General features: G+C 52.4%; 1 protein-coding gene across 2 annotated transcripts in view; it reads left to right on the top strand.

The window, feature by feature from the left end:
- Atp1a2 (ATPase Na+/K+ transporting subunit alpha 2) overlaps window positions 1-14,078 on the top strand; it is a 24,634-nt gene extending 10,556 nt beyond the window's left edge. For both annotated transcript variants that reach the window (XM_010616679.3, XM_019206400.2), the window contains exons 8-23: window positions 307-575; window positions 1,611-1,809; window positions 1,934-2,043; window positions 2,221-2,355; window positions 3,066-3,255; window positions 3,359-3,534; window positions 6,716-6,852; window positions 7,260-7,410; window positions 7,503-7,671; window positions 7,890-8,044; window positions 8,591-8,714; window positions 8,889-9,034; window positions 9,153-9,283; window positions 11,911-12,012; window positions 12,153-12,244; window positions 13,172-14,078. In XM_010616679.3, coding sequence (XP_010614981.1) covers window positions 307-575; window positions 1,611-1,809; window positions 1,934-2,043; window positions 2,221-2,355; window positions 3,066-3,255; window positions 3,359-3,534; window positions 6,716-6,852; window positions 7,260-7,410; window positions 7,503-7,671; window positions 7,890-8,044; window positions 8,591-8,714; window positions 8,889-9,034; window positions 9,153-9,283; window positions 11,911-12,012; window positions 12,153-12,244; window positions 13,172-13,200 — 2,315 coding nt within the window. In that variant the 3' untranslated portion in view covers window positions 13,201-14,078. The remainder of the gene's footprint in view (window positions 1-306; window positions 576-1,610; window positions 1,810-1,933; window positions 2,044-2,220; window positions 2,356-3,065; window positions 3,256-3,358; window positions 3,535-6,715; window positions 6,853-7,259; window positions 7,411-7,502; window positions 7,672-7,889; window positions 8,045-8,590; window positions 8,715-8,888; window positions 9,035-9,152; window positions 9,284-11,910; window positions 12,013-12,152; window positions 12,245-13,171) is intronic.
- Window positions 14,079-15,976: the final 1,898 nt, after the last annotated feature.

The raw sequence follows: 15,976 nt of genomic DNA, 5'->3' as shown, positions 1-15,976 counted from the left end.
ATGCAATTGATTTTACTGAAATACCACAAGCAGTTTTTATTTCATTTATTGGGGCCCCTCAATTTGAACTTCAGTATTGTTGACAAGACTTCTCCTCAGGCCTAAGTACAGGAAAAAATAATTTCCAGGTGTACTGAGTCTGGGATTGGCGATCTATTCAGGATAGTACAATCTACTCAAGATGGGCTCTAGGATCTGAATCTTTGGCCCTTTCCTCTGCGATATTCTTTGCTCAGAAGGGAGGATGACACTTCAGTCCCTAGCATCCCTAGCACACCCAACCCGGAGTCCCTTCCTCTCCTGTAGGCACCGCCAGGGGCATCGTGATTGCCACAGGTGACCGGACAGTGATGGGCCGCATAGCCACTCTCGCCTCGGGCCTGGAGGTGGGGCGGACGCCCATCGCCATGGAGATTGAGCATTTCATCCAGCTGATCACAGGGGTGGCTGTGTTCCTGGGCGTCTCCTTCTTCGTGCTGTCCCTCATCCTGGGCTACAGCTGGCTGGAGGCCGTCATCTTCCTCATTGGCATCATCGTGGCCAATGTGCCTGAGGGGCTTCTGGCCACCGTCACTGTGAGTGCATCAGGCCGAGGCACCACGCAGTGGGGGGGTCTCGTTGCCCTTTCCTTGAAAGGATAAAGGAACAGCTGCTGTTGTCTTTCAGCAGTGTTTCCCTTTGGGTCCCTAAAGTCACAAATCGGATGTGCACCATACTCAGAAGACATTTAACACACAGCTCAGAGTTTGAGTCTGAAAAAAAAAATCTCAAGTTGGGCTGTATCTGGGCACTCAGTTTTTCTTCTAGCACTTACCATGGTTGGCTTTTCTCGCCATCTATGATCTCACACTCCCCACCCCTACCCCTGCGGACCAGGGCTCATTCTGCCCAACTGTCCATCTGTAAAGGCTCTCTCCAAGGTCACCAGTGACTAACTAGCAAATCCACAGACCTTCTCTCAGCTCCTATCCTGAACTCTGGTGCCGAAATGGATACTGCTATCCACTTTCCTGGAACTGTGTCCTTCATTGCTAACTGTGATGTGTCATTCTCCAGCCTCAGCACTGTGCCTTCTTAGACCTCTAGAATAAGCCCATCTCCTCCCTTTTGTGTGGACAGCTCTCACATCCCTGCACCCTCTCTGGAGCTTTAGGCAAATATTTCAATGTCCTGCTGAGCATTTCACTTTAATATACACCTGTGATATCAACTGAACACATCCGAAGTTGAATGAATTCACTATTTACCGCTAGATTCCACCCATTCTGTTTGTGGCACAGGGTTAAGGAGGTGCATGGTCTGGAGAACCTATGGCACGCATGCCACAGCAAGCATATAAAGGCCTCTCAGGGACGGTTTTGCAGGTTGTATGTGTTGTTTTTGCAAAAAAAAAAAAAAAAGCCCCAGTATTCAGGTTTAATTGCAGTGTGGCCACTTTGCAATAAATAAGTATGTTTTGGGTTATAGTTTGGGCAGTCAGTCTCTGAAAGATTCGCCATCACCAGTCTAGGGTAAAGTCTAGCTACAGTCTCGGGTAAGGACATGGGCATCTGTGGCTCCAGCTTTACCCCTCTCTTCTTATTCCTCTCTCTCCCTGCCGCTGGCCTCAGGTGTGCCTGACGCTGACCGCCAAGCGCATGGCGCGGAAGAACTGCCTGGTGAAGAACCTGGAGGCGGTGGAGACGCTGGGCTCCACGTCCACCATCTGTTCGGACAAGACGGGCACCCTCACCCAGAACCGCATGACTGTTGCCCACATGTGGTTTGACAACCAGATCCACGAGGCCGACACCACTGAAGATCAGTCTGGTGATTGTGTGCTTTGGAGGGAGTGAAAGGATATGAGGGGGCTGAGGAGGCCCTGAGCACGGCTGGGGCGAGTTAAGGGCTCTAGACAGGCACCAAGCTCCTGTTCTCTCTCATCTCTTCCCAGGGGCCACTTTTGACAAACGGTCACCCACATGGACAGCCCTGTCTCGGATCGCTGGTCTCTGCAACCGAGCCGTCTTCAAGGCTGGGCAGGAGAACATCTCCGTGTCCAAGGTAGGTGTCAGCCCACACACACCCGGGTGTGTTGTGGGGAGGTCTCGGAGTCCCCAGGCTGATCGCTGCTCTCCCTCTCACACGTTGTGGCTGCCTGGGGCTTCTGTGCCTCTTCACCTGGTCTTCCACTGCCTTCCCTCCCTCCCTGTGACACCGGCTTCTCTTCCCTTCTGGCAGCGTGACACAGCTGGCGATGCTTCTGAGTCAGCTCTGCTCAAGTGCATTGAGCTGTCCTGTGGCTCCGTGAGGAAGATGAGGGACAGAAACCCCAAGGTGGCGGAGATTCCTTTCAACTCTACCAACAAGTACCAGGTCTGGTTGGGCTGCCGGGACAGAGGAGGAGAGAGAAACCAAAGGGGGCATGGGAGGCAGGGAAGTAGACAAAGCCAAAAGGAAATCAGTAGAAGGAATTAATGGAAGCACCTGGGGATCGTGTCCTCTTACTCCTGCTTTAGTCCCAGGACAACTTGTTTCGCTTCTTGTCGGTTACCATCCCCTGCTAACTTACGTGTACTCCGTGGCCCTCTCAGATCTTCTTCCCACAGCTCCCCACCTACTATTGAAGACTACTACATAGTCCTCCAGCTCTGCCCCTCCATTTAATAGAAGCACACTTCTATAATTCCCTTATGATGTCCCTCGGCCTCTAGGTACCTGTTAAATGCCCGGAACAGCCTTAGCCGCGCTCTGTGTGAGCCACGGAGGTAAAACCCACTGGGCCATTGCAGGGTGGTGGATGTGACCACCCGGGCGCCTGCACTGCCTTAACTGACATGGATGACTGTTCTTTAAATGAGTGGCTTTCCTGTGGAAGTGACTCTCAGGTTGTAACACTGGGACTATGAGCAAGCACCCCTCCACACGTGGAGATTCTCCCTTTGTGGACAGTCTCTGGGGGAGTGGGGTTAGGTCTGTTGTGGCAGGTGTCTTTACCAGCTGCTGCTCTGTATCAGACCACAGGTTGGGCACTGGAGCCATGGAGAGAAGCCCGGCTCCTCTGTCACTGCCTTTCCCCTCTCTAGCTGTCCATCCACGAGAGAGAAGACAGCCCCCAGAGCCACGTGCTAGTGATGAAGGGAGCCCCGGAGCGCATCCTGGACCGCTGCTCCACCATTCTGGTGCAGGGCAAGGAGATCCCCCTAGACAAGGAGATGCAAGATGCCTTTCAGAACGCCTACATGGAGCTGGGAGGCCTGGGCGAGCGTGTGCTGGGTGAGCAGGGGGCAGGGCCGCACCTCTGCAGTGTTCCTGGGACTAGGGGTGTCCAGGCGGCCACTGTACTGCGCTGACTCCTCCCTTCTGTCTCCCTACCAAGGCTTCTGCCATCTGAATCTGCCTTCTGGAAAGTTTCCTCGGGGCTTCAAATTCGACACAGATGAGCTGAACTTTCCCACAGAAAAGCTCTGTTTTGTGGGGCTCATGTCTATGATCGACCCACCCCGGGCAGCTGTGCCAGATGCTGTGGGCAAGTGCCGAAGTGCAGGCATTAAGGTACCGACCTCCCTTCCTCCTCTCTGTCCGCCTCTCCCTGATGCAAAAGGTCAAGGCATTGCCACAGCCACTGCCCTAGGAGACACAGGCCCCCAGGGGCTTCCTCCCCATGGACACAGCATCCATCGGCAAGGAAAAGTGGATCCTCCCTCACCCTTTTGCTCAGGGCGGTCGGCTTCCCCTGTCCGGCTCTGTGTCCCTGACACAGCCTATTGCCTTGAGCACAGCTCTCCAGGCTCCCTGGCTCACTACAGTGACCACGCCCTCCTCAGAGCCCAGTTTGTTCTTCACTCAGCACTTGCGTATTGTTTGCCAACTGTATATCAAGCACAGAGCAAGGTGCTGGCCGTAACAAACCTCCCTTCTGTCCTGGAGCTCAAGGCAGCTCTTTGCCAGCCCCTTTGCCGGGCACGCATTGTGATGCTGTCACCTGCTCCCAGTCCATGCATTTCAACCAGTGGTGAGTGCCAGGTCCTGTGCTCAACACTGGGTGCAGAGATGAACAAGACACAGATCCTGGCCTCCTCATCCCACGGTCCTTCATGGGGAACAGATGCCTTTACAGCTGCCACAGAACAACTGTTAACAGTCAGGCACCTACTCTGGGTCAGAGACTCTGAACCCAGTCTATTTTCTTTTTAACTTTTCCATAAATCAGGCACCATGCTCATCCCTAAGCCTTTGTGATCTTATTTAATCTCCTCCACAGCCCTGTGGGTACAGCTGTGTTTTCCCTTTTTCAGTGAGGGAAACTGAGGCACAAAATATCACGCCCTGGCCAGAGCCAGGATTTGAAGCCAGTTGGGCAACCATTCCTTACCCACCACACCAGAAGACTTGGTCCTCTGTGTGTGTGTGTGTGTGTGTGTGTGTGTGTGTGTGTGTGTGTGTGTGAATTCTGAATCCCATAACCACTTGGTTGCTGAAGTATACATCATTCCTCCCACCTGCCATGAGAACTCAGAGCCAGTAGATAGAGCCCTGTTGGCTGGTCCGGATGCCTGTGCTCTTGTTGGTTCACAGCCTCTCACAGTGATGGGAGCTCTTGCAGAGGCCAAGAAAGGACTCTGTGGGAACTGGGAGCCGGGAGCAGTTAATTCTGCTGCAGGGAACTGGACTGTGCTTGACAGAGGGAATGATATTTGATCTGGGCATTGGAGGTGGCTGAAGAGTATTCTGTACGGCAGTGGGAGAGGGGGAGGCAGGCAAGACCAGGGAACAGTGCGTACCCTGACAAGGCTGCACTGTGGGAGGGCATGTGAGCCAGCAGGGGAGAGATGGACAGGAGCACTGGGGACGGAGCCTGAAACGTTGGGGCAAGGCCAGTTGGAAAGGCATTGCTTAAATGCTACAGGGCTTTATCCTGTGGGCCACAGATGTCACAGACATAGATCTGAGGCTACCTGGATAGAGAAGGGACTGAATCTGGGGGAAAGCTAGAGCTAGGGGGGCAGGTTTAGAGGCTGTGCAATAGTTTAGATGAGGAATAACTAGGACAGAGACATGGAGGGAAATAGCTGCATTTGGGAATATTTTGAGAACTTGGTGACTAATTGGACACAGGACATAAGGAATTCCGATATGGGAGTGGAAGGGACAGAATGAGCAGAAGAGATAGTATCTAAGGCAGGAAGTACAGGAACAGGCATGGTGAGGCGGTGGAAGCAGAGGGAATGCATCTGAATTTGGACCTTAAATTTGAAGCATATAACAGCGGTCCATCCACCACCTTTTTGGCGAGGTACAGGCCTTGTGAAAGACAATTTTTCTCTAAACTGAGGGATGGGGGATGGGGAGGGTGCTGGTGGATTCAGGATGATTCGGAAAAGCCTGCAACCCAGGTCCCCCAAATTCACAGTTCACATGAGAATCCGATGCCATCTGACAGGAGGCAGAGCTCAGGTGGCAATGCTAGTGACGGGGATAGATAAGGCTTCGAGATCACCCACTGCTCATTCCTGCTGTTTGGCCAGGCTCCTAACAGGAGCTGCCACTGGTCCACAGCCTGGGGGTTGGGACCCCTGGACTCCAGGGAGAGTCGGAATATGGTTCAGAACTCAAAAGAGAGGGTTAAACCTGGATATTTAAATCTCATTAGCACACAGGTGCAAATTAAAGGCCTCCTGGTACATTTTATTATATGGCCCAGGAAGAGAACTGAATCAAAAAGAGGGCAGAGAAGTCAGGCGTGGTGGTGCACGCCTGTAATCCCAGCACTCGGGAGGCTGAGGCAGGAGGATCGCTGTGAGTTCGAGACCAGCCTGGGCTACATAGTGAGTTCCAGGTCAGTCTCAACTACATAGTGAGACCCTGTCTCAAAAAAACAAACAAACAAAAAGAGAGGGCAGAGAATGAAACCCTGGGCCAGACCAAGTGGAGAGAGAGATTAGAGGAGCCAGTGAGGAGAGGAGAGGGTGGCGGGACAGCTGAGGTTTGCTGGGCATCTGCCGAATATCTCTTAATCTCCAGACAACCTGGAAAGGTCCAAATCATCCCTCGCATTGTGTGAGACACAGTGCACTGACTTGTCCAAGGCCCTACAGCTTGAGAAGGCCAATGTTTAGACTGAGTTCCCCTGTCCAGCTCTTCCGTTCTGCCAGACTGCCACCCTGAGGAGGCTGGAAGGGGCGTGCCAAGGATGGAGGGAAGCCAAGAATGAAGGACGGGTGCAGGCCAGGGGACTGTAGGCTTTCCAGGGGGTGGCGGCCAGCATGAATGCCTCAGATGGAGGGGTCACGGAGGACGGGGATCGCAGAGATGCTTTTGAATTTCTTTGGGAGGCAGAGGGGCCTGGAGAGTTGTGGGGGTGGGACAGAAGGCTGTAGGACCTGAAGAGCCTCCCTCAAGATCTCTGGGATCCTTCCAGCTCTGGCTGTATCATATTTCATGAAGCCCACATCCTGAAACATCTCCTGAACAATCCCAGTGAGTGGAGACTTCTCTCCCAAGAGGGCCCCATTAGCTTGTCACTCTGTTGTGGGTGTTCTTCTGCACTTAATCCAACACAATTGGTTCGTCTATCTTCCTTACCGAACACACTCCCTCCCACCTCTCCATTATTAGACCGGGATCTGCCAGTCCAAGACATCTAGCAATCTAGCTTTACCTGATTTGGGAAAAGGAAAAAAGAGGGGGAAACTCTCAATGCTGCTTTCGTTTCCTCTCTTCACCTTTGCACCAGGTGATCATGGTGACCGGGGACCACCCTATCACTGCCAAGGCCATCGCCAAAGGCGTGGGCATCATATCCGAGGGTAATGAGACTGTGGAGGACATTGCAGCCCGGCTCAACATTCCTGTGAGCCAAGTCAACCCCAGGTGAGGCCTTTGCGGGATCCCCCTGCATCTGATCAACACAGCCCTGAAACTGTTTGACAGCACCTCAGGCCTTTAGACTACGGCCTTACCTTTGACACCTTTGTGACTGGTTCCTCAGTCCTCAGTGTGCGTCCGTGCAGCACCACTGATGAGCTATGTAAGGCATCACTGTACCCTTCATTTTTGTAAGTGCAAAGTGAGGGTGACCTAGCAAGCTACCTATGCCCTCGGGTGCCACGTGGTGAGGATTAGTGTCACTGCCACCGAGAGCATTGGGGAAACGGAGCATCAAGGGGGAGGAGCAGTGAAGCGACGGGGGGCTCTACTTAGTGAGGGGGCTGAGGGAGCCACGAAGCAGCAGGACAGGCCCAGGCTCGGGCGGTAAGCTGTGCTGCCCCACCCTCCAGAGAAGCCAAGGCGTGTGTGGTGCACGGCTCGGACCTGAAGGACATGACGTCGGAGCAGCTGGACGAGATCCTCAGGGACCACACGGAGATTGTGTTTGCCCGGACCTCCCCGCAGCAGAAGCTCATCATCGTAGAGGGCTGTCAGAGGCAGGTGAGCAAGGCAGCGGGTGGTGGGCACCCGGGCAGGCGAAGCCAGGAGCCGAGCGGCCTGTCCTCCAGCACTGGTGGGTGTCTTCTCCCCAGGGAGCCATTGTGGCGGTGACAGGGGACGGGGTGAATGACTCCCCTGCGCTAAAGAAGGCCGACATCGGCATCGCCATGGGCATCTCCGGCTCTGACGTCTCCAAGCAGGCAGCTGACATGATCCTGCTGGATGACAACTTTGCCTCCATCGTCACAGGCGTGGAGGAGGGTGAGGGGGCTGCATGGGCCGGGATGGCGTCACGGGAAGCCAGAGCTCTGCTTCTCAGACCTTTCATCCCCACTCAGGACTCAACTCGGGATTCCAGAATGCCCCGTCCTGTGCTAGTTCCCCTCCGACATAAACCTTCCTCCTGCAGGAAAACTGGCAGCCACACCTCCAGGCTCGGGTGGGGAGGGTCCCTCTAGCCCCCTGATGCCGCCCCACAGGCCGCCTGATCTTCGACAACCTGAAGAAATCCATCGCATACACCCTGACCAGCAACATCCCCGAGATCACCCCCTTCCTGCTGTTCATCATCGCCAACATCCCCCTCCCTCTGGGCACCGTGACCATCCTCTGCATTGACCTGGGCACCGACATGGTGAGCGTGGAGGGGGCAGGCGGGGCAGCCACACAGACCAGGGCGTGGGGTGGGCCACGGGTGAAGGACGGGCCGCCTGGGCAGAGGAGCAGAGAAGCCGAACGAGGCCTGGAGGGTTGCAGAATTGTGTCCAAGATTCTTTCTAGGCCTGGGGTGGTAGCACATGCTCATAATCCCAGCACTCAGGAGGCTGAGAGAGGAGGATGGAAAGTCTGAGCCCAGCCTGGGCAATTTAGCAACTTAATAAGACCCTGTCTCAAAATAAAAATATAAAAGGGCCAGATGTGGTGGCTCATGCCTATAATCCCAAAAGAGACCCTGTCTCGAAAGGAAGGAAAGGAAAGGAAAGGAGGAAGAAGGAAAGAAAGAAAGAAGGAAGGAAGGAAGGAAGGAAGGAAGGGAGGGAGGGAGGAAGGGAGGAAGGAAGGAAGGGAGTGCTGGGCTGTAGCTTAGTTCAGTCTCCATCAGTCTTTACTGCCATCAGCTTCTGTCCCGTTGTCTCCCACATCCCTGGAATACCCTCCCGCCTCGTGTCCTGCCACACAGGTCCCTGCCATCTCCTTGGCCTACGAAGCAGCTGAAAGTGACATCATGAAGCGACAGCCGCGAAACCCCCAAACCGACAAGCTTGTGAATGAGCGGCTGATCAGCATGGCCTACGGACAGATCGGTGTGCTGGCCTGGGGCTGGGGAAGGGACTCCACAGCTTCTCTCCCTAGGGCTCTGGAGGGAGGAACCTAAGCGAAGTTCCAGGACAGGGCTCAGCTCCCTGAGGGCCCTCAGGTGCTGGCCCCTTCCTGTTTCTCGGCTAACCCCAGCCCTGCCCTTTGCCCACCGCCCACAGGTATGATCCAGGCTCTGGGGGGCTTCTTCACCTACTTTGTGATCTTGGCGGAGAATGGGTTTCTGCCATCAACGCTGCTGGGAATCCGCCTCGACTGGGACGACCGGTCCACGAACGACCTGGAGGACAGCTACGGACAGGAGTGGGTGAGTGGGCTGCTTCGGCGCATGCGCAGAGAGGGGACGGCTGGGCCCGGTGGGGCGGCGCTGTACCCCGGCTCTTGTCCTCCTCTGACACTGGCTGTGCTCTGCCCGCCCTCCCCAGACCTACGAGCAGCGGAAGGTGGTGGAGTTCACGTGCCACACGGCCTTCTTTGCCAGCATCGTGGTGGTGCAGTGGGCTGACCTCATCATCTGCAAGACCCGCCGCAACTCTGTCTTCCAGCAGGGCATGAAGTGAGCACCCACTCACCCCGGCAGGGCGCTCTGGGAGCGGCCACCAACCCACACAGGCCGGGCTTCCCCGGTCAGGTCACCCCAACACCCTTGGTCCAGGTCTGCCGAGGGGGCGTTGGATTTTAATCATCAGGCTGTTTATCCATAGCCAGGTTTGAACTAGACCAAGAAATGAGGAAGAAATGATGGGACTATTTCAAACGAGGCCTGATTTTACCCCCAAACTGTACTTCATAATCTCCTTCCACCTTCCTTCCTTGCTTTGCTTCTTTCCATACTTCCGACCTTCTTTCTTCCCCTATTTCCTCCCTCCCTCCCTTCTCTATTCAAGTCCTCTGTCCAGCCCTGAGCTCAGGCTTTCCCGTGCTCCCCACCCCACTCAACAGGTAGCCTGGTGCACAGCGCTGTCCCTGCAGTTTGGGCCTCCACCTGGGGACCCTGAGCTGCCCTGGGTAAGGTGTGCTACCATGAGTTACCCTGTGCCGACCACCGCGATAAGTAGGCACATGTCTTTAGCCTCACGATGGCGTGACCAAGTTGACGTTGTTGTTTACACTGCATCACAACAGGCCTCCGAAAGATTAGATGTGTGGTGCCTAAGAGTACCCAGCTGGTAAGGAAGGGTCCAGCAGCCGTGTCCGAGGTACACCCTGCACTGCGGTGGCTCACCTGAGAATGCGATAACTTATGATTCTAGCACGAATGGGGTTGAGGCTGAAGATGTCAGGCTGGTTCTTTTCATTTTTTTCTTCCCCTAAACAGTGGTCGCAATTGCCCAAGTGAGTTTTGTCCCAGAGATTCCAAGAGACTGGGTACAGTCCTAGAGGCTGGGACTTATGGTAGGTGCCATAGGAACGTGAGAACAGACAAACTGACCAGGTACAGCCATCTGAGAGACAAACGGAAAATTGCACCATAGAAGTCCAGCTGCGCACAGGGAAGGAGCAGTAACAGCAGCAAACTACCTGGTCAGAGGAAGCCTCAGGGTACTCAGCCTCCCCCAGGGTCCCTGGCACAGTAGGATTCTCAGAGATGCTGTCTGCATTATTTCAGGACACTTACTGACCACTTCCACTAGCCTATCAGAAGGGGACTTGCTAACCGGGTGTTCTTTGGCAAAAGCCAAGAAAACATATCCCAAAGTAGTGACTCCATGTTAACCCATAGCTCTGTTTGGAAGCCATGAATTTAAAAAATACATTTTAGAAGGGGAAATGGCTGGGGCCTGATGCCACAGGCCTATAATCCCAGTACTTGGGAGGCTGAGGCAGGAGGATTACCATGAGTTGGAGGCCAGCCTGGGCTACATGGTGAGTTTCAGTTCAGCTTGAACTACATAACAAGATGCTGTCTCAAAAATCAAAATAAAATAAATTAATAAAAGGGGAAATGTATTCACAACTTATTAACAAAAACAACTTGAGAGACCAATTAAAATGAGGCCTTTCTGAAACAAAAGCAAGAAGGTCTTTAGTGAATGAAAAATTGGGGGACCATGGTTTAAGCCATAAAAAGGTGCTTTTCGCAAGACTGCAGAGGATTCAATAACAATGTCACTGAGCACTTACCATGTTCCAGAGCTTTTCTGCAACAGTTTCTGTAATTTCCCTGGCAACTCCATGATATAAGGGTAAAATCTATTTTACAGAGAAAGAAACAAAGTTCAGAGAAGTTAAACATTGTTTACCACCCAGGGCTGGGAAGGGTCAGAGCTGGAAACAGATCCTATGTGTCTGATTCCAGAATCTGCCCTGACGCCTGTTCCCCACTTACAACAGTCAGGGACACCCTCGGGGTAAGGACTTGCAAACGTAGTCTTCTTCTCATCTGTGATGAACAAGCACCAGGGCCTAAGGGAGTTGCTGAGAAAGCCTGAGACAGGCCTGGGCTCTGCATGAAAGAAGCTTTCAAAGCATCTTGCTAGGAGCCAGGTGTGATGGTGCGTGTCCATAACCCCAGTGTGTCTGTAACCTCCTTCTGGGAGGCTGAAGCAGGAGGATTGCAAGTTCGAATCCAGCATGGGCAACTTCGCAAGACCAAGTCTTGAGAGAAAAGAAAAAAAGGAAGGAAGGAAAAAGAGAAAGAAAAAAAAAAAGAAAGTGAGAGAGGAGGAGTCTGGGGGTATAATTCAGTGCAAAGGCCCTAGATTCAATCCCTAGTACCAGAATAAAAAAAAAAAGGCATCTTGCTGAGGAGACAACACCCTCCCAGGCTGTTCCTGGAGCAGTAAGATGATAGGGGCCGGGATTTAGCTCAGTGGTTCCGCTGCCTGCCATGCAAGGTCTTGAGTTCAATCCCAGGTACCAAAAAAATAAGATGATAATTTCCTGAGGGCAGGCCCCTTGTTGACCACTGCATCTCCAGCACAGAACACATCACCCCACATAATTATCTGATGAATGAATATACATGCAATGGATGATAATAAGCAGAAAAAAAGAAACTTCTTTCTTTGGTTACACAAAGCCGGAGAAGACATGTCTGAGGCGGACACAGGAAGATTTCATATGTAACCTTCCTTCATGTGTCTTTTCTCCTCTTTCTGTTCAGGGTCGTCTGCGGGGGCTGGCTCACTCCCCCCAGCTCCCCTTCAAATGCTACCTACTCTCCTTTCTTTGTCTTTCCAGGAACAAGATCCTGATTTTCGGGCTCCTGGAGGAGACAGCGTTGGCTGCCTTTCTGTCTTACTGCCCTGGCATGGGGGTGGCCCTGCGCATGTACCCCCTCAAGTGAGTCTCTAAGGCAGCCGAGTGAGCGGCTCGTGGTGCCTTGAGCCACCCTGGGATCCAGGCCTGATGCATTTGAAGCCTACTTTGTGTGATCTGTGCCCACCTCTGCTGCTCCTGACACCTTCCTCTGTTGCCTTCAGGGTCACTTGGTGGTTCTGCGCCTTTCCCTACAGTCTCCTCATCTTCATCTATGACGAGGTCCGAAAGCTCATCCTGCGGCGATATCCTGGGGGTAAGCACCTCCATGCCCACCCCAAGCCCAGCAAAGTCCACCCCCCCTCCAGCAGGCTGCCCCTCCAGGGCTCCAACCACACTTCACACCCACGAGGCACCCTGCTCTGGCTGCTCAGAGCCCTCAGATCATGGGGTTCCAGGTCCCATTAGCCCCCACTCTCTGGAACCTGCCACCCTGCCCTCCTGTCAGATTCTACATCCCAGCCAACTTACTGGGGGTCTCCAAGGACTCACGGACACCCCTGGCCCCGGAATCACTGAACATCAGAATTAGAAAGGCCCTTTGAGGTCATCCAGTCACTTCCACGTGTTACAGATAAGGAGAGGAAGTACAGAGGTGAATTTATTTGTTCAGAGTCTTAAAATAATGAGAGCAGAGCTGGCCCCTGGGTTGTAACCTTGTTCTGTTTTGTTCCAACAAGCATTCTCTATCACTTACTGGGTTAAAAGCATCTGGCCTGCAACCAAACCAAACACGGCCCATGGGTAGTGTTTAGTTTGCTATGTCCAATATTTGTGTGTGTGTGCCTTTTAATTGGCCTAATATCTAAAACCTAGGGATTTTTCACATAAAATCTGAACTTCTGACTTTGGAAAAAAATCAAGAGCTGTCAAAGCTCATGGCCCCGTTTTTCACCCCACCAGTGAGCAGCTGCCTCCTCAGAGTTGCACTGCTTCCCCACAGGCATTGGTATTTCAGCCTCCTCCGCTGTAGCCCACCCTCCCTGTGCTAAATGCATGAGTCTCCTAAAGGCGGGCTGCCCTCTCGTTTCCTGCCTACTGGCTCTTCTCCCTCCCCTTCCCTCCAGCAGCCTCTTCAGAGGCCCCTCCTTCCACCTGGCCTCAGCTTCCCAAGCCCCTGAGAGACGATCTCTTACTTCCTTTTGAGCTCCTGTTACAGCCCTCGCCCCAATCTCTCTAACAGGCTGGGTGGAGAAGGAGACTTACTACTGAGCCTCTGGAAGAAGCACCAGGCACAGAAGGAGAGACGGGGTGCTCTGGAGGTGTCGCAGGGATGGTGATGGGAAGGGATGGGGTAAACGGGGTGTAGTATTTCAGGGGAAGGTTTCAAGAGAAAGAATGAGACAGGCTAAGTTGGCAGGAGTAGGTAAGTAGGCTCCTAGGGTTTGCTCCGTAGTTGTAACTGAAAACTTGCGTTAGACCTGGATCCTTTTCCATCCCGCTCTACTACGCTGTCTATTTTTTCAAGGTTGCCCCAGACCTCCCCATGTCCTATACCTTCCCCCCACCTCCTATTGAAACAGTTCAACATCCAAAGGCTGGGACCTGTCTAATGCAGAGAAGTAAATCCTCAGATCACCAAGGGACCCTTCATGTCGCCTCGTTTTGCTTACACCCTCCCCTTCCTGCCTAGCTCTGTCCCCTCTGCTTCCCCTCAGACCTTGAAGTCACAGAAGCACCTCCTTGAGTACAAGAGCCTGAGACCAGAATGGGAAGCTGGCTGGAGAGGCCAGACCTGTCTGCCAGTCAAGGCTGACCAGGCACCTGGAGAGGAGAGATGGGGGGGAGGCTGGGCTGCTGGCTGGAAGAGGAGGACGGCAAAGGAGTAGAAGCAGAAAAGGATAGCAGTGGTGCCAGCGACCAGACAGATGTTGGAAAAGTCTTGAGTCTCCAGGTAGATGGGATGGGCTCCAGCACCATGTCCTACCCTTTTGGATACCCCACTGACAGATCAAATTCACATCTCATCAGAGTAGCAGCAGAGACATGACCAGGAGGTAACTGGGGGAGCCGCATAGAGCCACACCATGTGCCTCTTAGTGACCCACTGGCCCTTAGCTAGCAGTCCTCTTGGTCCACAGACATGGAGGTCACAGAAGTTCCAGCCACCTCGGCCACACAGGCTTGACAACACCCTACCTTTTCCAACACCGTGTCCTTGGACACTCCGTGCTGCTTTGAGACCACATATAACTGCCAGTTCTCTCCCAGAACCCCTTCCCCCAATCCCTTCCTCTCTATGCCCATCACAATGAACCTGCATCATTCCCGGCACTGGCAAGACAGCCCTAGAAAAGGAGTTCCCCAGACACTGGCTGGAATTGGGGTGGAGAAGTTCCTGGAACATTCCTATCTTCTAGGGACTTGCAAAATCAGCTATGGTCAGAAACTTTGGACAATAAGAGGGAAAATATTAAGAGACCTGCCTTTGACCACTCAGATGGCAGGGCCCCTCCAGCCAGCAAGTGCCCTTCACACCAATGATCATAGTACTGGCTTTCCCTCAGAAAGGGAGTTGGTTTCAGGTTCCTATGGCAGATACTTTTCTTCATTTTCTTCCCTCCCCATCTCTCACCTTTGCTCGCCAGGCAGCTCTGCCCATTCTCAGCCTAGCTTAGAAGGCACTGAGATTGTCCTGCGTAAAGAGATCTAGAGCCAAGCTAGTGAGAGACACTAAGGAAAATGGAAAGCTGAAAGCAGAAAGGAAGGAAGCCCGGGAGACACACTAGGTCAGACCCAGAAACAGCCTCCCAATGGCTATTATTTTCATTGAACTGGAATTTTGCTTCATCAGAAGTACCTTGAAATAAGTGAATCATTGCCTTGGGTTGGAAATCTAAGTGGGATACTATATTTATTTGGGCCTGATTAATTTGCAATTGACTGTGGAAAAATGTTTATCTTTACACAATCAATAAAAACTGCTTTGGTTTAGTAAATTAAGAGCATAAGCAATATTGCTAGGAATGGCTTATTTAGCCTACCTAAACCAATACTTTCCAGGCACTTTAGAAATATCCGTTTAGAAGTAGCAGATGCATGGGCTAATTATCATCAACTGTGACGTATTTGTTAAAGAAACATCTACAGCAGATCTTTACTGGTGACCTTTTGCAAGACATTACTTTGAAGCACTACATGTGTACTTGAGAATAATAAAGTTGCATTTCTTTATGAAAAAAAGACATTTCTTTCACTTTTGATTTCTGTAACTCATCCTTGCCTCCCTCTCAAACTGTGATATTGAAATAAGTGCTATGGCAGGACTTGGCTTATAGAGAGAGTAACAGAGAACGCAAGTGTCAGTGATGGGAAGGAAATGATCTGGGAGCAGATGGTGCTAGTGGAGAAAGCTAGAAGAGAAGTCAAATTGCAAAATAACCTAGAAGAAAATATAGCAGGAGCCACCTTTCTCCTGGACAATCCCGCCCCAAGAACCGCAAAGCTGTGTCCAAGACAACAAAGGGCCTGTGAATCTTTAAGAAGCCACTTCTGCTTTTTCTGTTCCAAACCCAAATCAAGCACTCTCAGCAGGACAGGGTGGGGGAAGGAGGTGGTGGCTGGAGAAGCCTGATAGCACCGATTAACAGTCCCTACTGTATGCAGAGCCCTGCTCCAGGTTTCATCTTTAAGAGATGAAGGTAAGGTGGAAGCAGCTTTGAAATTCACCTGAGTAGTAAATGTGGGTAACCTTTCTGGGCAGGATGTGATGGGCAGGAGGGAGGGACAGCTGTGTGCTACAGAGGGAGGGGCAGAGGGCAGTGTCCCTGGAAATGAGAGACAAGATGACAGCTCTCACAGCAGCTCTGAGGTCCAACACTAGCATCTCAGAAGGACAGAAATTATTTCATGCAATAGCAGCATTGTGGCCCTTTTGTTATAACTCTACCAGGGGTGATGATGGTGGTTGTCATTATAGTGACTGTAGGAGCAGAAACTCCAGCTCACTTTGTGCTATAACTATGTCCAACTTTTTTTTTTTTTTTTT

The sequence above is a fragment of the Fukomys damarensis genome, unplaced genomic scaffold, assembly GCF_012274545.1.
Source record: "Fukomys damarensis isolate Sample0158 unplaced genomic scaffold, DMR_v1.0_HiC HiC_scaffold_19, whole genome shotgun sequence".
NCBI lineage: Eukaryota > Metazoa > Chordata > Mammalia > Rodentia > Bathyergidae > Fukomys > Fukomys damarensis.
The sequence above is the reverse complement of the archived record's forward strand: the minus strand, read 5'-3'. Positions and strand labels throughout refer to the sequence as shown.